This window comes from Geotrypetes seraphini, chromosome 2 (assembly GCF_902459505.1).
Source record: "Geotrypetes seraphini chromosome 2, aGeoSer1.1, whole genome shotgun sequence".
Taxonomy (NCBI): domain Eukaryota; kingdom Metazoa; phylum Chordata; class Amphibia; order Gymnophiona; family Dermophiidae; genus Geotrypetes; species Geotrypetes seraphini.
This window is the reverse complement of record NC_047085.1, coordinates 2,459,072-2,482,790: the sequence shown is the minus strand read 5'-3', so window position 1 is coordinate 2,482,790 and position 23,719 is coordinate 2,459,072. Positions and strand designations below refer to the sequence as shown.

General features: G+C 42.6%; 1 protein-coding gene across 2 annotated transcripts in view; it reads right to left on the bottom strand.

Moving 5' to 3' along the window:
- The window catches only part of FBXL6 (F-box and leucine rich repeat protein 6), a 112,397-nt gene that overhangs the window by 67,604 nt on the left and 21,074 nt on the right, over positions 1 to 23,719 (bottom strand). For both annotated transcript variants that reach the window (XM_033933279.1, XM_033933278.1), the window contains exons 4-5: positions 15,020 to 15,151; positions 11,199 to 11,306 (exon numbers count right to left, since the gene is read on the bottom strand). In XM_033933279.1, coding sequence (XP_033789170.1) covers positions 11,199 to 11,306; positions 15,020 to 15,151 — 240 coding nt within the window. The remainder of the gene's footprint in view (positions 1 to 11,198; positions 11,307 to 15,019; positions 15,152 to 23,719) is intronic.

Below are 23,719 nucleotides of genomic sequence, written 5' to 3'. Positions count from 1 at the left end.
CTCACATATGGCTGATATCACCGATGGAGCCCCAGTACGGACTAATTTAAAAGTGTATCGCCACTTTAAGTCTTTAGAAAGTTCATGATAGCCCGCATGCGAAAGCGCAAGTGCCTTTCCGCCTGATATAAGCGCACGGTCCCTCAGTTAGGATAAGCCAGCTAAGAAGCCAACCCGGGGAGGTGGGTGGGTTGTGAGAATATTTGCCTGCTGTCCCTGGATAACACCTGTTATGGTAAGTAACTGTGCTTTATCCCAGGACAAGCAGGCAGCTTGGGTGTGTTTGCGAGTGTTTTGCAAGACGAGCCTCTCCTCCGATTCCGCCAGGAGGTACAGAGGCATATACGCTAGCTCCCAAGGATTTCTTCAACGTGGACTCTACAAGAAGAGACTTGTGTGGAAGTTGGGGTTTGTCAAGTCAAACCTAGGAACAGGTATCATTCTATATAAGGCATCCAGCTTGCGAGGAGCTAGAGGGATGGTAAGTGGCGTCTGCAGATTTTTGTAGAAAAAGTTTCCCTTAAGATGTCATTAAGGGGAACTTGAGGAGTTCCTTAGGTGGTTGATCGTAATCTAGCGCTTCTAGGAACTGCTTGGAACGTTTGGAGTCAGCTTCAAGAAGGATAGGCAAAGTTTCTGACATCTCACGCAGAAACTTAGAGAAAGATGACTTCTCAGACCAAACAGGACCCCATCCAAGCTCTATCCGGCACAAAAGGGGAACCCAGGAGTCCAAAACAAAATTCCAAAAGTATTAAGAGGGGAGCCGAATTAGTCTTCCTACCTGCTTTAATGGAGACTGAAGAAGACTGAATTGCAAGAGGGGAAGCTATACTGATATACAAGTTTGTTTTCAGTCTGTTCCTGCTGGTAGCAATGAGGTATATAACCCATTTGTAAGGACTATACCAGTCTATCAGGCGATACTGAATATAAGGTTTGAGATTGGCTGACGGAGGATGAGTGGTGACTGTTGATTGCAGTGTGCTGGTCACTAATCATGAAGTATCTAGGCAGCTGACCCTTACAACTCTTTCTCCTCAATAACTGATCCCTTGAGCTGTTAATCACTAGCATCCACCCTGTTAAGTTCAATCAATTTGAACCATCTTTTAATCTTTGTAAACCGCATAGAACTTCACGGTCCTGCGGTATATAAACTGTTATTATTATTATTATTAATATATTTCATGATCTGGTCTATTTTAAAAGGTAACTTAAATATGGCATGCAATTTTATATTTTAATGTACTTTACGATCTGGCTAGTTCTTTAGGCTACAATGATGTTTGTCATTGAAGTGACTTGCATGGTTGATGAATTTTTTGATCACGTGACACCTCTTCTTAAGAAAGCACACTGGCTTCCAGTAGCTCACCGGATAACATATAAATTATGTCTGCTTACATTCAAATCCCTACTTTATAAACTCCTGCTTTCATCTATAAATTACTAATTCCATATACCTTTGGATTACGAGCATAATCTGTTCCAGGAGCATGCTCGTAATCCAAAATGCTCGTTTATCAAAGCGAGTTTCCCCATAGGAAATAATGGAAACTCGCTTTGATAGGTTCCCACCCTCCACCCCCCCGAAGCCAGCAGCGCTGCTCTCCCGGCGAACCGGAACCCTCCCCCCGCGATCCAGCACCCCTCCGCCGCAACCTGAGGTCCCCCCAACCCACCCGAACCCTCTTCTTACTTTGATGTAGCCTCCGCACCGGCACCAGCATGTCCTGTGCTGGTGCCTGAAGATCTGTCTCCTGTGCTGGGCCTTGAGCATATGCGCATGCTCAAGGCCTGAGAGTTCATGTTTGAACATGTTTGTATCATGTTGTGATACAAGAAGAGGGTTTGGGTGGGTTGGGGGGACCTCAGGTTGCGGCAGGGGGGTGTCAGATCACGGGGGGAGGGGGGGAGGGTGTTGGATCGCGGGGGGGAGGGTGCCGGTTCACGGGGGGGGGGGGGGCGCTCGCAAATCAAGGCGCGCTCGGTTTACGAGGCACCAAGTTTGCAAATGTTTTGCTCGTCTTGCAAAACACTCGCAAACCGGTGCACTCGTAAACCGAGGTACCACTGTACTTCTAATAGAACGCTGAGATCTAATGAACAACACTTGCCCACAATCCCTTCACTTAAAATTATTAGCACAAGACGGCAATTTATTTTTTTCTATTACAGCCCCCCAAACATGGAATTTGCTTCCTATTTATTTGAGGGAAGAACGTAACTTGGAGAAATTTAAGAGTAAATTAAAGAGCTTTCTTTGATAATTAGCTAGCTAGTTTCCTAGCTAATTTTAATTTTACTACATAACCTTATTGAAGCATTTTAACTTCCCTTTCCTCATGTATTTTCCTTAAACATCTTGCTTACTTTCAAATAATTTGTAGTTCTTTTCCCTTCCTTTCCTTGTTTTTAGGTTTGTAAAGTTTGTCAATAGTCTTGTAAGACTTAGTTCTTTTTATGCGTTGTATTGTTTCCTAAAACCTTGTAATTTTATCAGTATGTACATCGCTTAGAATTATGATTAAGCAATTAATCAAAATTTTATTAAACTTATTAAACTTGAAACATATCTTACTAGTCTTTAAGCCCGTTACATTAACGGGTGCTAGAATATGTGTGTGTGTGTGTATTTCTTTCTTTCTCTCTCTCTCTCTCCTTAGCCTGTTTCTGTATTTCTTTCTTTCTGTCTTTCTTTTTCCTCGGCTGTCCACCACGCAGTACCTGTTTCCTGCTCCCCCTGTCCAGCATTAGTCCTCCGTTCCTTCCCCCCCCCATCAGCACCTCTTCCCCTGTCCAGCAGTACCTCTTTTCTGTTTCCCCTGTCCAGCAGTAGGCCTCCATTCCTTTTTTTGCCCCCCCCACTGTCCATCAGCACCTCTTCCCCTGTCCAGCAGTACCTCTTTTCTGTTTCCCCTGTCCAGCAGTAGGCTTCCCTTCCTTTTTTTTGCCCCCCCTTCCATCAGCACCTCTTCCCCTGTCCAGCAGTACCTCTTTTCAGTTTCCCCTGTCCAGCAGTAGGCCTCCATTCCTTTTTTTGCCCCCCCTGTCCATCAGCACCTCTTCCCCTATCCAGCAGTACCTCTTTTCTGTTTCCCCTGTCCAGCAGTAGGCTTCCCTTCCTTTTTTTTGCCCCCCCTTCCATCAGCACCTCTTCCCCTGTCCAGCAGTACCTCTTTTCAGTTTCCCCTGTCCAGCAGTAGGCCTCCCTTCCTTTTTTTGCCCCCCCTGTCCATCAGCACCTCTTCCCCTGTCCAGCAGTACCTCTTTTCTGTTTCCCCTGTCCAGCAGTAGGCTTCCCTTCCTTTTTTTTGCCCCCCTTCCATCAGCACCTCTTCCCCTGTCCAGCAGTACCTCTTTTCTGTTTCCCCTGTCCAGCAGGCTTCCCTTCCTTTTTTTTGCCCCCCCTTCCATCAGCACCTCTTCCCCTGTCCAGCAGTACCTCTTTTCTGTTTCCCCTGTCTAGCAGTAGGCTTCCCTTCCTTTTTTTGCACCCCTCCTCCATCAGCACCTCTTCCCCTGTCCAGCAGTACCTCTTTTCTGTTTCCCCTGTCCAGCAGTAGGCCTCCCTTCCTTTTTTTTTTTTGCCCCCCCCGGTCCATCAGCACTTCTTCCCATGCCGACATCTGCCTAAAGCTGCCGCGGCCTGCAGGCACCGACAGCCTCTGCGGCCTGCTCCCACTCCCTCCTCGCCGTCGCTTGCCGTGCCGTCGCTTGCTGTGCCGTCCTCCCCCCTCCCCCCCCCGGGAAGCTTCGTATCGGCTTCGGCAGCCTTCTGTCTGCGGGCCGCCCGCCCGCCCGTGTTTCAATTGAAAGCCGCCGATTTACCTTAAATTAAGAGGGAGCTGCTTAAAGGCTAACGGCTCCCTTTTTTTTTTCCAAACCATCGTCGCGGCTCCGTGCACAGTGAGAGTCGGGGGTGAGGAAGGCCGCCGCAACCTCGCGGCTACCCCCAGCTGTGTAACTTTTTTTTTTTTAATTTGAAAGCCATCGCTGCAGCTCCTCTCTCGATCCTGGTGCGATTCGATAGAGGAGCCATGGCGGCGGCTTGAGCATAAGCGCGAGAGAGCCGTGGGCGCGCTTGCGCACTCGTGTTTCCGCGACGGATCAGGGAACACGACTTTTGAGTGCGCATGCGCGGCCTAGCATTTTATTATATTAGATATGTATGGGTGTACTTGTTTGTTGGTGATGTTTTTGTTGATGTTGTATTGAATGTAAACTGTACTGTTGTATTTTGTATGTAAATGTGTAACTCACCCTGGATAAGGGCGGGGTATAAACAAACAAATGTAGTCACTTAGTCAAGGGGAGTCTTTCCTTACCAAATACATGTTGGCATTGTCTTAATGGCTGCTGGGATATCTGAAGCCCTGTCAGACTAAGAAACCCGCTGTCTCGTCACCCCTTCTCATACTAGCTCAGGAGCGAGGAAGACAGTAGTCTGCTTCCAGCTTCTGAAGCTAAACTAAACTAATACTAAACCTCATATACCGGGTCTTCAACCAAAGGAAGCTCGACGCGGCACTCCCCAAGCATATTTTCTATCAAAGTGGGAAGCCCGGATTCCCAAGGACCCCCTGGAGTAAGGAGTGGCCCAGGTTCAAATATAAGTATCTGGATATATGTCAACTGCTTTAAACGTGTAACTACAAAAAGGTGATATACAAGTCCCATCCACTTCCCCCTTATGCTGACATGCCTTTCACCCTATGAACTTAATCATGTAAACTATAGAGGAGAGGAACATGGGGGAAATACCTCATGTAGATAAGGTACAGGTGAATGTTTTTCAACAAAAATGTTTTAAAATAAGAGCACAAGATATAAGAGTGAAAGGCAATAGATTTGAATCTAACATCAGAGATTATTTCACAGAATAAGGGATGAAAAAAAGGATCTGGGTATCATCGTAGACAATACGATGAAACTTTCTGCCCAATGTGCGGCGGTGGCCAAAAAAACAGGATACTAGGAATTATTAATAAAGGGATGGCTAACAAGACTAAGAATGTTTCAGACCAGTGAGTCTGACCTCGGTTCCGGGGAAAATGGCGGAAGCACTGATAAAAGAAAACATCGAGGAACATTTTGGAAAGAAACAAACTTCTGATAACCAGCCAACATGGTTTCTGCAAGGGAAGATTGTGCCTAACGAACTTAATGCACTTCTTTGAAGGAATTAACAAATGGATGGACAAAGGAGACCCCATAGACATCATATATCTAGAGCCTACTCCAGAAACTGAAGAACCATGGGTTGGAAGGAAACGTACATAGATGGATCAGAAACTGGTTGGCGGGTAGGAGTGAAGGGCCACTACTTGGACTGGAGGAGGGTCACGAGTGGGGTCCCGCAGGGCTCGGTGCTTGGGCCGCTGCTATTTAATATATTCATAAATGATCTAGAAACAGGGACGAAGTGTGAGATAATAAAATTTGCGGACGACACCAAACTATTTAGTGGAGCTCGGACTACAGAGCATTGCGAAGAATTGCAAAGGGACTTGAACAAACTAGGGGAATAGGCAACGAGATGGCAGATGAAATTCAACGTTGAGAAATGTAAAGTATTACATGTAGGAAACAGAAATCCGAGGTACAACTATAAGATGGGAGGGATGTTATTGAACGAGAGTACCCAAGAAAGGGACTTGGGGGTAATGGTGGACATAACAATGAAGCCGACGGCACAGTGCGCAGCGGCCGCTAAGAGAGCGAATAGAATGCTAGGTATAATCAAGAAGGGTATTACAACCAGAACGAAAGAAGTTATCATGCTGTTGTATCGGGCGATGGTGCGTCCGCATCTGGAGTACTGCATCCAATATTGGTCGCCGTACCTTAAGAAGGATATGGCGATACTCGAGAGGGTTCAAAGGAGAGCGACACGTCTGATAAAAGGTTTGGAAAACCTTTCATACGCTGAGAGATTGGGAAAACTGGGACTTTTTTCCCTGAAGAAGAGAAGACTTAGAGGGGATATGATAGAGACTTACAAGATCATGAAGGGCATAGAGAGAGTAGAGAGGGACAGATTTTTCAAACTTTCGAAAAATAAAAGAACGAGAGGGCGTTCGGAAAAGTTGAAAGGGGACAGATTCAAAACGAATGCTAGGAAGTTCTTCGTTACCCAATGTGTGGTGGACACCTGGAATGCGCTTCCAGAGGGCGTAATAGGGCAAAGTACAGTACTGGGGTTCAAGAAAGGATTGGACAATTTCCTGCTGGAAAAGGGAATAGAGGGGTGTAGATAGAGGATTACTGCACAGGTCCTGGACCTGTTGGGCTGCCGCGTGAGCGGACTGCTGGGCACAATGGACCTCAGGTCTGACCCAGCAGAGGTATTGCTTATGTTCTTATGTTCTAATGCCCCTGTATCGCTCCATGGTGCAACCTCATCTAGAGTATTGCATTCAATTCTGTCTCCTTATCTCAAGAAAGATATAGTGATGCTAGAAAACGTTCAAAGAAGAGCAACCAAGATGGTAAAGGTGATGGAATTCCTCTCGTATGAGGAAAAACTAAAAAGTTTAGGGCTCTCCAGCTTGGAAAAGAGACGGCTGAGGGGAGATATGATCGAAGTTTACGAAATCCTGAGTGGGTTAGAACGGGTACAAGTGGATCGATTTTCACTCCATCATAAATTACAAAGACTAAGGAACACTCAAAGTTACAGGGAAATACTTTTAAAACCAATAGGAGGAAATTTTTTTTCACTCAGAGAATAGTTAAACTCTGGAACGCATTGCCAGAAGATGTGGTTAGAGCGGATAGCGTAGCTGGTTTAAAGAAAGGTTTGGACTAGTTTCTCAAGGAAAAGTCCATAGTTTGTTATTGAGAAAGACATGGGGGAAGCCACTGCTTGCCCTGGATCGGTAGCATGGAATATTGCTATTCCTTGGGTTTTTGCCAGGTACTAGTGACCTGGATTGGTCACCGTGAGAACAGGCTACTGGGCTTGATGGACGATTGGTCTGACCCAGTAAGGCTATTCTTATGTTCTTATGGTGGAGATAGAATTAACAGGAAACTCCAGAATAAGAAGGCACAGGATGAAGTTAAAAGATGATAGTCTCAGGAGTAATCTACGAAAATACTTTTTTTTTACAGAAAGGGTGGTAGATGTGTTAAATAGTCTCCCGAAAGAGGTGACAGAGACAGAAACTGTGTCTGAATTCAAGAAAGCGTGAGACAGGCACATGCAATTGCTTAGAGAGAGGAGGAGATAGTGGATGTTGCGGATGTGCAGACTGGATGGGCTATTTGGCCTTTATCTGCCATCTTATTTCTATGTTTCTATGAATAATCTCAGGAAGCCTATAGTCACACAGAATTGGATCTGTAGCACAGCAGCAGGAAAACAAGATGGCAGATTAAGTCAACTGGTGTTCCTACTGTTTTACTGTGTGGTGCTTTTCTTTACGGTAAGGTGAGGAAACAAGTGAAGCACCATCAAAAATTACAAAGTTTAGGGGGACACTCGAAGTTACAGGGAAATACTTTTAAAACCAATAGGAGGAAATATTTTTTCATTCAAAGAATAGTTAAAGTTCTGGAACATATTCCTAGAGGATGTGGAAAAAGCAGTTAGAAACATAGAAAGATGACGGTAGAAAAGGGCTACAGCCCACCAAGTCTGCCCACTCTACTGACCCACCCCATTAAGTCTGAGTGCTAATGACCCAGCTCCTTAACTCGACCCTCGCAGGGATCCCACGTGGATGTCCCATTTATTCTTAAAGTCGAGCACGCTGGTGGCTCTGATCACCTGCTCCGGAAGTTTGTTCCACTGATCCACCACCCTTTCTGTGAAGAAATACTTCCTGGTGTCACCACTAAATTTCCCTCCTCTGAGTTTGAGCGGGTGCCCCCTTGTGACCGAGGGTCCCTTGGGAAAGAATATGTCATTTTCCACCTCGACACGACCTGTGACGTACTTAAATGTCTCTATCATGTCACCCCTTTCCCTGCGCTCTTCGAGAGTATAGAGCTGCAATTTGCCCAGTCTTTCTTCGTATGAGAGACCCTTGAGTCCGGAGACCATCCTAGTGGCCATCCGCTGGACTGACTCAGCTCGAAGCACATCTTTACGGTAATGTGGCCTCCAGAATTGCACACAGTATTCCAGATGAGGTCTCACCATGGTTCTGTAAAGTGGCATTATGACTTCAGGTTTGCGGCTAACGAAGCTTCTATTGATACATCCCATCATTTGCCTTGCCTTGGATGAGGCCTTCTCTACCTGTTTGGCAGCCTTCATGTCTGCACTGATGATTACTCCCAAGTCCCGTTCTTCTGAAGTCCTAGCTAGTGTTTCTCCATTCAAGGTGTATGTTCTGCATGGATTTCTGCTGCCGAGATGCATGACCTTACACTTCTTAGCATTGAAGCCCAGCTGCCATATCGAGGACCAGTTTTCCAACGTGATCAGATCATGCGTCATGCTATCCTTGAGATTGCTTTCGCTTACTGTATTACACAGTTTGGCATCGTCGGCAAACAGTGCTACTTTACCCTGAAGCCCTCGGGTCAAGTCCCTTATGAATATGTTGAAAAGGGATGGTCCCAGGACTGAGCCCTGCGGCACTCCGCTGGTCACCTCCGAAGTCTCAGAGAGGGTGCCATTGACCACCACTTTCTGAAGTCTTCCACTCAGCCAATCGTTGACACATGCAGTTAGTTTCCCACCTAAACCCATCGATTTCATCTTGTTTAATAGTCTACGGTGTGGGACACTGTCAAAAGCTTTACTGAAATCCAAGTACACTATGTCCAGAGACTCTCCCGAGTCTAGCTTTCCTGTCACCCAATCAAAGAAACTGATAAGATTGGATTGGCATGACCTGCCCCTAGTGAATCCATGTTGGCAGGGATCCCTTAGATTCCCCTCATCCAATACCGTGTCTAATTTACCTTTAAGTAGAGTTTCCATGAGTTTACACACTATTGATGTGAGACTCACCGGTCTGTAATTCGCAGGCTCTGCTCTGCAACCCTTTTTGTGCAGAGGAACGACGTTAGCTGTTTTCCAGTCCAGGGGGACTCTCCCCGTACTTAGGGAGAGATTGAAGAGCATGGCAAACGGTTTTGCCAGAACATCGCATAGCTCTCTGAGCACTCTTGGGTGCAAATTGTCCGGTCCCATGGCTTTGTTCACCTTGAGTCTTGACAGTTCTCTGTAAACATCAGCAGTTGTGAACTCAAAATTCTGAAATGGGTCTTCCATGCTTTGCTTTGTTTCCAGCCGTGGCCCGTGCCCTGGTGCCTCACAGGTAAAGACTGAACAGAAGTAATCATTCAGTAGTTTGGCTTTATCGGAATCTGTTTCCACATAATCCCCGTCTGGCGTTCTAAGGCGTGTTATCCCGTTTGTGTTCTTTTTCCTGTCGCTAATGTACCTGAAGAAGGATTTGTCCCCTTTCTTAATGTTCTTCACTAGAGTTTCTTCCATTTGAAGCTTAACGTAGATGGGTTTAAAAAAGATTTGGACAAGCTTCTGGAGGAAAAGTCTATATAGTCTGCTATTGAGAAAGGCATGGGGGGAAGCCACTGCTTGCCTTGGATCGGTAGCATGGAATGTTGCTAATTGAGTTTTAAGAACATAAGAAGTGCCTCTGCTGAGTCAGACCAGAGGTCCATCGTGCCCAGCAGTCCGCTCGCGCGGTGGCCCCACAGATTCAGGGCCTGTGTAGGAGTCCTCTATCTATACCCCTCTATCCCCTTTTCTTTCAGAAAATTGTCCAATCCCTTCTTGAACTCCAATACCGTACCTTGTCCTATCACGCCCTCTGGAAGTGCATTCCAGATGTCCAACATCTGCTGGGTAAAGAATAACTTCCTAGCGTTGGTTCTAAATCGGTCCTCTTTTAATTTTGCCGAATGCCCTCTTGCTCTTTCAGATTTCGAAAGTTTGAAGAATCTGTCCCTCTCTACTCTCTCTATGCCCTTCATGACCTTATAAGTCTCTATCATATCCCCTTTAAGTCTCCTCTTCTCAAGGGAAAAGAACCCCAGTTTCTCCAGTCTTTCAGCATATGAAAGGTTTTCCATACCTTTTATCAAACGTGTCGCTCTCTTCTGGACCCTCTCGAGTATCGCCATATCCTTCTTTAGGTACGGCGACCAATATTGGACGCAGTACTCCAGATGCGGGCGCACCATCACCCGATACAACGGCAGGATAACTTCTTTCATTCTGGTTGTAATACCCTTCTTGATTATACCTAGCATGCTATTCGCTTTCTTAGTGGCCACTGCGCACTGTGTCGACGGCTTCGTTGTCTTGTCGACTATTACCCCCAAGTCCCTTTCTTGGGTACCCTCACTCAGTAATAACCCTCCCATCGTGTAGCTGTATCTCGGTTTTCTATTTCCTAAGTTCAAGACTTTGCATTTCTCTACATTGAACTTCATCTGCCATCTGTATTTTGAGCTCTGAATCCCCCTCCTAGCCCCATGTTCTTCCAGGTCCACCTCCTTTCTCTAAATACAGCTAAACCATAATTTTACAAGTGTCTGTAATTTTCTTGAGCCGGGGCACACTAAAGGTAGTGGCCACAACTTGAGGCACCCAGAAGTGCACAGATATGCGTGACATCATCACGTCGACATCCACGCATGTGCAGAAGCCCTCCAGATGGGCCCCGAGACGCCAGTAGGGAGTGCCAGCAGGGAAGAGGGCCAGAGAGGAGAGGCACTAGCACCAGCTGATTGCCTACAGCAGTGTTTCTCAACTACTTCAAGCTAAGTACCTCCTAAGTCTAACAAATATCAACTGAGTACCCCAACCACAGACCTCCCTAGGCCCACCCAAGCTCTGCCCCAGATCCCTTCCCCTTTACTAATTGTAATGCAATTCTTTTCATTCATTTTTCACATACACAGCAGATATAAATTCTCAAAAATAACATATTTCAATCACTATATTGAAAATAAAATCATTTTATCTACCTGCAATCCTCTGCAGGCTGCTGTAATTAGCTTTAAAGGTGAGACCAGGGTGGAAGCCGTAGGACGCTAGAGAGAAGGGGGAAAACATGCAGCCCTTTGGCAAATTGGGCAGTGCTGGTGCTCCACCGTGTAGGGAAGTCAGCTGGCCTCCACAGTGTGCCACGGCATACTTGAAATCTCAGGAGGCACACTAGTGTGCCTCGGCACAGTTTGAGATACACTGTTTTACAAGGACTCACCGTGATCAGGCTGAGAATAGAATTCATACGGCTGTTGTAGGTCAACCAGAGATGTTTGAGCCGAGAACCAGCAACCTCCAAGAAGCTGCCTACTGCTGAGGGATCTACCTGAAGAGGTACCAGAAAAGTGAGAAAGAATGAAAAATATTAATTCAAGACTGCTAAAGTCAAATTCCCTCTTGTATAAGGAAACAAGGGAACAAAGCACAGAAGAGCTGCACAAGATGCAGAGACAAAGAAACTCTTATTCAGCTAAGTACAAAACAAATACAACGCTAGCTACTGCTGTTCATAAGTTTCAAGTTTATTAATTGGCTTATTGAATCGCTTAATCAAATTTCTAAGCGATGTACAGCAATATACATTCTTAAGGAAACAAAAACAAAACATACACTTAATTCATTATAATATAAACAGAAGGTATGAGGGGGTGAAATACATTTTTTATAGTAAAGAGAGGACATATAAGGAAAATACAAAAGGAAGTTGGTAGACAAGTAAAAGCAAAAAAAAAAAAAAAAAATGAAAATTCACTAAAATAACTCAATAAAATAAAATATATAGTTACTTTGCAAACGCATCTTTAAACAAGAAGGTTTTTAACTCGCTTTTAAATTTGCCAAACACCTTCTCTTCCCGTAAAAACATGGGAAGCGCATTCCAAGTCTGAGGTGCTGTACATGAGAAGATAAATTGTCTTCTTGTACTAATAATTTTAAGCGAAGGAATTGACAAAAGATTCCGTTCACTCGATCGTAAAATTCTTTGAAGTGAATAGGGGATGAGTAATCTAAATAAAAATGCTGGAGTCTTATTTTCTAACGTTTTAAAGATAATTGTACATAGTTTATGAGTTATTCTATGAATGACTGGTAGCCAATGAGCCTTTTTAAGGAGTGGTGTCACATGATCGAATTTTTTAGATTTTGTTATTAATTTAATTGAAGCATTTTGAATTATTTGTAATCGTTTAATTTCTTGAAAAGCAATTCCTGTAAAAAGTGAATTGCAATAATCGATTTTAGACATCACCAGAGAGTGAATAAGAATATTAAGTGCTTTGGGACAAAGGAATTTGGAAATAGATCGAATTTTACGCAACCTATAGAAGGTAGTTTTAACAATACTACTAATGTGATCATGATAATTAAGTTTATTATCAAAAATTACTCCTAGGATTTTAGTATTTTTGACTAATTGAAGAGGAACATTTTGAATCAGAATAGGAGCAACTAGAGAAAAACTTTCCTTCCAAGGGAAAAGCATAATATTTGTTTTTTTAATATTGAGGGCCAATCTGTTTTTGTCTAGCCAATGATGAATTTGATCAAGTTTTCCATTAATTGTCAAGATTTCATTTAAATTGTTATTGTTTAAGGGGTACAATAACTGTATATCATCAGCATAGGCAAAAACATGAAATCCTATAGATTGACATAAAGTCAATAGTGGTGCCAAAAATATATTAAAAAGTAAAGGGGAAAGTATAGATCCTTGTGGAACCCCATGCGCTATTTGTGAAGGTAAAGATGATGTATCATTAAAAATTACTGTAGATGTGCGATTACTAAAATAAGATGTAAACCATGCTAGAACATCATCTGTAACCCCAATAGATTGAAGTCTAGCAAGGAGTAATTGGTGATCAATCGTATCAAACGCTGCTGAAAGATCCAGTGGTGTTAAAAGCACCGATTGATGATGGTCCAAGAAATATTGAATTGAAGTTGTCATACCAATTAGTGAATGTTCTGTACTATGGTGTTGTCTAAAACCAGTTTGATTGGGATGTAACACATTTGTTTGCTCAACAAACTCTGAAATCTGGTGGAAGACAATTTTTTCAGTTAACTTTGCTAAAAATGGAATGTTGGATATTGGTCTATAGTTGGATAAATCAGAATGATTAGCATTTTTATCTTTCATAATGGGTCGAATAAATGATTGTTTCCAATCTAGTGGAACAGTTTGTTGTTTTAAACTTTCTGTGATTAATACCTGAATCCAAGGTCCAAAGATGTCAAAGTATTTTTTGAGAAGAAACGGTGGTATTTGGTCTGCTTTTGAACTTCTGATATTCAGAGTTTGAAGAGTAATTTCAATCTCCTTAAGGCTAGGTATTTTAAATTTTGAACATTTTGAAAATAATAATATATCTTGATTATTTTGATCTAATTCAGTTTGGATGTTAGAGTTTTTAAAAGATTTTCTTATAGTAGCAATTTTTTCGTTAAAATAGTCGGAGAGTTCCTGAGCAGTAGGAATTTTGCTGTTTAAATCAAGTGATTTTTTTTTGTTAGGTATAATATTATTGAGGATGGAATATAAGATAGAGGGGTTTTTGGCTTTGACTATTTTCTCAGAGTAATATTTCATTTTAGTTTGATTTATTTTTGATTTATAGAGTTCTGAGTGTTCTTTGTAAGATGTAAGATTAGTTTGTGTTTTATTATTCCTCCATCTTCGTTCAAGGGCTCTTAATTGTCTTTTAAGAAGTAAAAGTTCTGCAGAGAACCATGGATTACAAAATTTTCGATCCGAAATGATTTTAGTTTGAGTTGGAATCAAATTATCTAAGGTGGCTTGAATAGCCATATTCCACATATTGGTTAGATCATCTATTGAACTAGTAGAAAATTCGGAAAAATCAAGATTCCATGTTGCTTGTAGAGATTCTGATGAGAGATCCTTAAAATTCCTATAACTAATTGTTTGACGTTTAGTTTTATGTTCAATACTATGAGTATTATAAGTTACAGAGATCAGAAAATGATCTGACCATGGAACTGGAAGACAGTGGTTTGCCGTGAAATTACTCTTTTCTGAAATAGGAATTAATACTGTGTCTATAGTATGTCCTGCTTGGTGAGTTGCCTGGTTTATTAATGAACTTAAGTCTAGTTGATTGATATAAGAAAGAATGGTATTAGTGAAGTTGTTCAGTTGATCATCGAAGTGAATATTAAAATCACCCAAAATTAGTGGATTTAAGGATGAGCTACCAAATTCAAAAAGCAAGGATTGTAGAAGAGTAATATTCTCTGAATTTACTGGAGGGGGAAGATAAATTAGTAATACATCTATTTTGGGTTTAGTTTGTATAGTAAGTTGGAGATATTCAATTGGAGCGTAACCTGTAGATTTATCAACCTGTATTAGTAATGAATCCCTGAATATTACTGCCAGACCTCCACCTCTTTTTGTAGAACGATGATTAAATAGAAAAGAGAAACAATTTGGACAAGCATATGAAAGGTATGCTTCTTCGCCTTCTGATAGCCAAGTTTCAATTAAGAATAGTATGTCTAAAGACTGATATGAAATAAGATCTTTAATAAGATGATATTTGGTTTTAATTGAGCGAGTGTTAATTAATCCAATATTTAAAGTTTTATATCTAAGCTTTTGAAATAATTTTGAATTATTAGTAAGTAATCTTTCAGTAGAGATTAATTTTAGATTAGATTGATTATTCTGTAAGTTAGTTGTTGTAAATTGATTAAACTGTGGTAGCTTTGATTTAGATTCAAAAATAGTAGGTCTGTGACCCCAGAATACTGGAATAGTAGAGAATGTTTCTTCCATTTTGACCTTATTGAAATTAGGAGTATAAGGAGCAAATTTAATTGCTTCAAATAAAATAGCACAAAAGAAAAAGATTGTAAAGTGAGTAAAAATGTTAATGTTCAGTATTTTGTTGCTTATTTTAAATTTGTAATAAATAAGCAATAATCCTTACCCTACTCTCCCAAGCCCTATCTACAGACACTACTGTCTGCTTAGGCACCTGACTCTACCAGAGTATAGATGTGGCCTTGTACCTGGGAGTTCTGTAGATTAAGGCTCTCCAGCTGTGGGCAATGCAAAGCAACAGCAAGCAGACAATCCGTGGTAACACCAGAGCAATGCAACAGCTTCAGTGAACTGAGGTGACGGCACTTCTCACCGAGGGCCTGTGAAACAATTGAAATCCTCAGATTTATGTCAACCCTTATCATATTACCTTCCTTGTTCGGTCACCTATTTCAACTAAGGTTCCTTTTTAATCTTGATTAATCACATGATTAATTGGATGGGAAGAAAGATGGGAGAGATGCTGGACAATGGGATGGGGAGGTTCCCTTCTCATGCTATCCACACCAGTAGGGATGTCTACCCTATTGCAGATTTTGGTATCTTACCAGACAGACCTTCAACAATATCACTTACAAAAATGTTTAAGAAGACCACACAAGAAGTGATTCTTGGGGCTCACCACTTGTAACATCCCTTTGTTCAGTGAGCTTCATTTGCTACTACACTTGGTTGCCTTTCATGCAACTAGTTTCTAAACCAGTCAGTCCACATTGAGGACATAAGGCTGCCCTGTGAACTTCAATAAGATAAGTTGCTCAACATTTCATATTCTGCTCTTTTCACTGGTTTTCAGCATTATATCTGCTAAATTTATCTTCTCCTCCCTGTTTCTTACTTAAAAAAAACAAAAAAAGCACAAAAAATAAACACTTCTCTTTCCTCTGTTAAAACTTATTTCATCTTCCTCTTCATAGGAATAAGGGTAAGACTTTATTAACTCTAATTAAATCCTGGTGCCTGTGGCTCAGGGTGACTAAAGTAGGGAAAATCCTGTTATAAATCCTGTGTTTTAGGGTAGCCACTGATTTGTTATAGAACCTGCATTTCTGTTTAAAATACTGTGTTTTAGGTGGTATAGAGCCTATATTTCTGACTTACTAGTTTTTAGCCATTGTGTCTGATTAGGTGGAGAAGGGAGGGGCTCTGATTTACTTCTAAGGTTAACTGCATTATCTTTGGGATATTGCTGTGAACAAGGCTGCCCTGTGAACTTCAATAAGATAAGTTGCTCAGCATTTCATATTCTGCTCTTTTCACTGGTTTTGAGCATTATATCTGCTTAATTTCTCTTCTCCTCCCTGTTTCTTACTTAAAAAAAACAAAAAAAGCACAAAAAAATAAATCCTTCTCTTTCCTCTGTTAAATCTTATTTCCTCTTCCTCTTCATAGGAATAAGGGTAAGACTTATAGTCCCACCATATATAGAGACCCAAATAATCAGGACTACTCAAATCAAGTCACTTCACAACCAATCAAGATGACCTTTATTCTATGCAATCACTGTGGTGCTTTAATTCCAAGACATACTATTTGGAGGCTTAAGGCTTGCCCCATCTGTCTTCAACTTGCCAGTATTAAGGAGGAGCTCTGCAAACTTAAACAGGAATTGAATACAATTAAAGCAGCTTCCATCACTCCACAAAATCATACCAACTTACCACCTCTACCTCAAAGAATAAAACAGCCCAGGAATAAATGGGTCACAGTAGGCTCAAGAAGACTGCGACATGTAACACAGAAACATCCACCTTCACAAATATTACCTCTACAGAATTCCTTCGCTCCACTAGTGCACTGCGATACTCAGGAAAACAGAAGGGAGGTGGGACTGGAACCAATGAAGGTAACTCAAGAGAACAAGCGCACCCTAAGTACAAATAAAAAAGCCAAAAACAGAAAACTATTACTGTTGGGGGATTCCATCATCAGAGGCATTAACCTTGGAACACAGGGCGAGGAGAACAAAATAGTGAAATGTCTTCCAGGATCCTCAGCTACGAGGAGTTCCAGGCAAATACTGACTATAATTAAGGAAGAAACTAAGGATTTTAACACTGATGTTGTTATCCATCTGGGAACAAATGACCTGGCCAACAACTCCACACTTGCAGCACAGAAAGCTTTTCGGGAGCTTGGTGAGGGCGTGAAACCTTTTGTAAAGACTTTAGCTTTTTCTGAAATACTGCCTGCATATGGAAAGGGAGAGCAAAGAGTGAAAAACACAGAGGACTTTAATAGATGGCTCAGAGCCTGGTGTCATCAAGAAGGCTTCAGGTACATAGGAGGATGGGGAAATACATGGAAGGACAAGAAGCTATATTGCACTGATGGGCTACATATTACTACAGCAGGAAAAAGAAACCTAGCAGAGAAATTTAGACAATATTTTTCTAGGCATTTAAACTAGAAGGTGGGGGTGGTGTATGTACGAAGGACACTTATAGAGACCACCCCAGACAAAAGAAAAGATGTGATAGTAGTAAAGACTGCAACATAAGCAATATCAGCAACTAATTTCTTAGTATTGCAACGGAAAGTGAAATGAAACAAAAATCCATACGAAAAAGGAGATTATCGCTGAAAAATAGCTGAAAAGCGATGACCACAAATGCTCACAGTCTAAGCAACAAAGTTCATGATCTGAAAGCCCTGATGTTAGAGGCAGATCTAGATATTGTCGCTATCACAGAGACATGGTTCAGTGAATCACATGGATGGGATGCAAACATACCGGGATATAATCTTTTTAGGAAGGACAGAGATGGTCAAAAAGGTGGAGGAGTAGCTCTATATGTAAAGATCAATATCCAAGCGACCGAAATGCAAGGGACCTGGGGAGAGGAAGAAGCGATATGGATTGCTCTGAAAAGAGAAGATGGAACTTCTATCTATGTGGGTGTAGTCTACAGACCTCTGACTCAATTGCAGCAAATTGATAAGGATCTGATTGTGGATATCCAAAAGTTTGGAAGGAAAGAGGAGGTTCTGCTGTTGGGAGATTTCAACCTGCCGGATGCGGACTGGAATGTTCCGTCTGCAGAATCGGAAAGAAGTAGGGAGATTGTGGATGCCTTTCAAGAGGCTCTGCCCAGACAAATGGTAACGGAACCTCACAAATGGAGAGAGTATCTCTAATGTTCGAGTGGATGCTCACCTGGAAAGTAGCGATCATCAAACGGTTTGGTTTGATATAACGGCTAAAGTGGAGAGCGGCCGCAAGATACTTAAAGTCCTAGATTTCAAACGTACGGACTTTAATGCTATTGGAGAGTACCTGAAGAAAGAGCTTTTAGGATGGGAGGACATAAGAGAAGTGGAAAAAGATAGTGGTCTAAACTGAAAGGAGCGATAAAAATGGCTATGGACCTTTATGTGAAGAAAATCAATAAAAACAAGAGAAAAAGGAAACCGATATGGTTCTCCAACCTAGTGGCTGAGAAAATAAAGGCGAAAGAGTTGGCATTCGTGAAATATAAAAAAAACCAAGAAGAGGAGAGCAGAAAGGACTACAGGGTGAAACTGAAAGAAGCCAAGAGAGAGATACGTCTGGTGAAAGCACAGGCGGAAGAACAAATGGCTAAAAATGTAAAAAAGGGAGACAAAAATTTTTTCAGATATATTAGTGAAAGGAGGAAGATGAAAAATGGAATTGCTAGGCTAAAAGATACTGGGAACCAATATGTGGAAAGTGATGAGGAGAAAGCCAATGTGCTAAACAAATACTTTTGTTCTGTGTTCACAGAAGAAAATCCTGGAGAAGGACCGAGATTGTCTAGCAAAGTTACACGAGAAAATGGAGTAGATTCTGCGCCGTTCACGGAGGAGGGTGTTGATGAGCAACTTGAAAAACTGAAGGTGGACAAAGTGATGGGACCAGAAGGGATTCATCCCAGGATACTAAGGGAGCTCAGAGAGGTTCTGGCGAGTCCTATTAAAGACTTGTTCAACAAATCTCTGGAGACGGGAGTGATTCCTGGGGATTAGAGGAGAGCGGATGTGGTCCCTATTCATAAAAGTGGTCACAGGGATGAAGCAGGAAACTACAGGCCGGTGAGCCTCACTTCAGTTGTTGGAAAAATAATGGAAGTTTTGCTGAAAGAAAGGATAGTGTACTTCCTTGAATCTAATGGGTTACAGGATCCGAGGCAACATGGCTTTACAAAAGGTAAATCGTGCCAAACGAACCCGATTGAATTTTTTGATTGGGTGACCAGAGAGCTGGATCGAGGACATATGCTAGATGTAATTTACTTGGATTTCAGCAAAGCCTTTGATACAGTTCCTCATAGGAGGCTGTTGAACAAACTTGAAGGGCTGAAGTTAGGACCCAAAGTGGTGAACTGGGTCAGAAACTGGCTGTCTGACAGACGCCAGAGGGTGGTGGTTAATGGAAGTTGCTCGAAGGAAGGAAAGGTGAGAGTAGTGGAGTCCCTCAGGGATCGGTGCTGGGGCCAATCCTGTTCAATATGTTTATGAGTGACATTGCTGAAGGGTTAGAAGGAAAAGTGTGCCTTTTTGCAGATGATACCAAGATTTGTAACAGAGTAGACACCGAAGAGGGAGTGGAAAATATGAAAAAGGATCTGCAAAAGTTAGAGGAATGGTCTAATGCCTGGCAACTAAAATTCAATGCAAAGAAATGCAGAGTAATGCATTTGGGGATTAATAATAGGAAGGAACCGTATATGCTGGGAGGAGAGAAGCTGATATGCACGGACGGGAAGAGAGACCTTGGGGTGATAGTGTCCGAAGATCTAAAGGTAAAAAAACAGTGTGACAAGGCAGTGGCTGCTGCCAGAAGGATGCTGGGCTGTATAAAGAGAGGCGTAGTCGGTAGAAGGTGTTGATGCCCCTGAACAGGTCATTGGTAAGGCCCCCCTTGGAGTATTGTGTTCAATTTTGGAGACCGTATCTGGCGAAGGACGTAAGAAGACTTGAGGCGGTCCAGAGGAGGGCGACGAAAATGATAGGAGGCTTGCGCCAGAAGACGTATAAGGAGAGACTGGAAGCCCTGAATATGTATACCCTAGAGGAAAGGAGAGACAGGGGAGATACGATTCAGACATTCAAATACTTGAAGGGTATTAACGTAGAACAAAATCTTTTTCAGAGAAAGGAAAATGGTAAAACCAGAGGACATAATTTGAGGTTGAGGGGTGGTAGATTCAAAGTTAATGTTAGGAAATTCTACTTTACGGAGAGGGTGGTGGATGCCTGGAATGCGCTCCCGAGAGAGGTGGTGGAGAGTAAAATTATGACTGAGTTCAAAGAAGCGTGGGATGAACACAAAGGATCTAGAATCAGAAAATAAGATTAAATATTGAACTAAGGCCAGGACTGGGCAGACTTGCACGGTCTGTGTCTGTATATGGCCGTTTGGTGGAGGATGGGCTGGGGAGGGCTTCAATGGCTGGGAGGGTGTAGATGGGCTAGAGTAAGTCTTAACAGAGATTTCGGCAGTTGGAACCCATGCACAGTACTGGGTAAAGCTTTGGATTCTTGCTCAGAATTAGCTAAGAAGAAAAAATTAAAAAATTTAAATTGAATCAGGTTGGGCAGACTGGATAGACCATTCGGGTTTTTATCTGCCGTCATCTACTATGTTACTATGTTAGGACACTCAAGTTTATCTATAAGATGGCTTTGTAGAACAGTGTCAAAGGCTTTGCTAAAATCTAAATACACCACATCTAGTCCTCTCCTTCAATCAAATTAATTAGATTTTTTTGCCTCTAGTAACACTATCCTGCCAGCCACTGAATTCTTTTAGTAGCATTTGCATTAATTTACTTGTCGAATAGTGATGTAACTACAATATGTTTGAGGGCATCAAAACAGCTGCAGTGCAACGTGTTAGATTGAGGCAATGACAAAAGGAATGGCAGAAGGAGAGAGAGGATTGAGAAGATGGGTAGGAAAATGGAGTTTGGAGGAGTGAAGATGAGCGGTTTACTCTTCTGTGATTTTAGAACCCATCCCTTCTAACCCAAGACCTCCCCTACACATTCTCCTCAACCTTTCTCCTCCATCCCAAAGTTTGCCTTCAAGCCAACTGTTCACTTTCCAACTTGAGAAAGGGCTGTAGGTGAGTGGTTGAGCTGCTGCCTCTGCATCCAGAGGTTGAGAGATCAAATTCCAGTATTGCTCTTAATCCTCCAGTGCCCACTACTTTGTTTTTTTGTTTGTAATTCTTTATTTAAACACTGTGCACTCGCCTACAACAAAATGGAACATGACAGTGCACAACCCCGATGCACCACATAACCCACACAACCACGTCAACTTTGAAATGCCAAAGCCACAAAAAGGCGGTATACAAGTTCCCTTTCCCTTACCTTCAATAAATGCAGCTGTCCTGCTGTTACCAATCCCAGACAGTCCAGGCCACTCACTCACATGAGATTCCATTTTTATCCCATCATTGACAGAGATTAGTATGAGGAAGGCTGAGATATAAGAATTTCCATACTGGGTCAGACCAAAGGTCCTGCTAGCCCAGTAACTTAATTCTAATAGGAGACCAAGCCAGGTGAGAAATACCTGGCAGAATCCCCCCAAATAGCAAGATTACATATTATTTATTCCTAGAAATAAGTTACTTTCCCCAAGACTACTTTAACAACAATTTCTTCTGGGAATTAGTCTAAATCCTTTTAAAGTACACTACACTAACTGCTTTTATCATTCTCTGGTAACAACTTGTAGCTAACTTTGCGCTCAATAAAAAATGGAGCAATTAGGTTTTTACCTGCTAACTTTCTTTCTTTTATACTCTCTAGACCAGTACAGCTTCACTGATGGGTAATAGCTGAGACTGAGACCAAACCTTTGGTATAGTACATAATAGCTGACCCTCCCTATATTACACAGTCTGCTGAATAGCCAAGCAGAACTAAGAAAAGTTAATTATCAACAGTACTAACAGGAGTAACAACTAATATATAGGAATGCTGTTGGAAAATGCATAGGATAGGCCCCTGCAGTAAAATGTCCCCACAGCTCACCAGCTACGCCAGCCGAGCCACAGCTGCTGTTGTTTGATCTCCCCGGTCCTAGAAAAATACTAGAACCCACAGAAAAAGCAAAATCTTCAGGCGCAACACCCACAAGAACAACACAACAACAGATAGGGTGGGGTGCTGAACCGGTCTAGAGCAGTGGTCTCAAACCCGCAGCCCGCCAGGTACTATTTTGAGGCCCTCGGTATGTTCATCATAATCACAAAAGTAAAAATAAAACAATTTCTTGATCATATGTCTCTTTAGCTATAAATTACAATATTAATATTAAGACTTAGCCAAAAGGAAAGATTTATAAACTATAAAAAGTTTTACCTCATGCAAAATTGTCATTTCTTTAATAAGACATTAACTATTTTTCTGAGGCCCTCCAAGTACCTACAAATCCAAAATGTGGCTCTGCAAAGGGTTTGAGTTTGAGACCACTGGTCTAGAGGGTCTAAATGAAAGAAAATTAGCAGGAAAGAACCTAATTTCTCCTTTTTTGTCAATAGGTACAGCTACACTGATAGGACATACCAAAGCAGTAATCATCATGGGTGGAACCCCCGAAGGGCCAACACCAGAACACGCTCACTGAACACCACATCCCAACCCGCCTGAACATCTACACCAGGGGTGCCCAAAAGGTCGATCGCGAAGGCAACACGAGTCAATCGCGGAGTCCATCCCAGGCTCCGTGATAGACTCGTGTTGCCTTTGCGTTCTACCCGCTTCCTGACGTCGTAAAGAGGACGCTGAAGCGCCCGGCCGACCAACCTTCCTCACTTGACGTCAATTCTGACGCTGGAGAGGAAGTTCCGGGCCAGCAAATCGCTTCCTGTCTGGCCCGCAACTTCCTCTTCGACGTTAGAATTGACATCGGGTGAGGAACGAGACTTGGGAGTGATCATCAGCGCAGACATGAAAACTGCTGATCATGTGGAGAAGGCTTCATCTAAGGAAAGACAGTTGTTAGGTTGCATCCGCAGGAGTTTCGTCAGCCGGAAGCCTGAAGTCATAATGCCATTATACAGAACCATGGTGAGACCTCATTTGGAATACTGTGTGCAATTCTGGAGGCCACACTACCGAAAAGATGTGCTGAGAGTAGAGTCGGTGCAACGGATGGCCACCAGAATGGTCTCGGGGATCAAGGATCTATCGTATGAGGAAAGGCTGAAAAATTTGCGGCTGTACTAACTCGAGGAACGTAGGGAGGAGACATGATCGAGACGTTTAAGTATATTACCGGCCGTATCAAGATGGAAGAAGAGATTCTCTTTATCAAAAGGACCCTCAGCCACAAAAGGGCATCCGCTCAAACTCAGGGGCGGGAAATTTCATGGCGACATCAGGAAATATTTCTTTACCGAGAGAGTGGTTGATCCTTGGAACGAGTTCCGGTGCAGGTGATCGAGGCAAACAGCGTGCAAGAATTTAAGAGCAAATGGGATACCCATGTGGGATCCCTTAGAGGGTTAAGCCAAGGGAATCTGTCACCAGGACTGGGATCCCTAGGATAGTAGACTTGGGGGTGGGTCAGTAGAGTGGGCAGACCTGATGGGCTATGGCCCTTATCTGCAGTCATCTTCTATGTTTCTCTTTACGGTGTCGGGAAGCAGGTAGAACGCAAAGGCAATGCGGGTCTATCACGGAGCCTGCACAAAAGAATGCAGAGATGACAAAACCACAGCTTTACAAATATCCACCGGAGGCACAAGGGAAGACTCAGCCCAAGAAGCTGCCTGACCCAAGTGGAATGAGCCTTGGGAAATTCCGGAACAGACTGTTTCTGAAGAAGGTATGCGGAAGCAATAGTCTCCTTGATCCAGCACGCAATGGTAGCCTTGGAAGCGCCATTCCCCTCATGAGGACCCGCTAAGA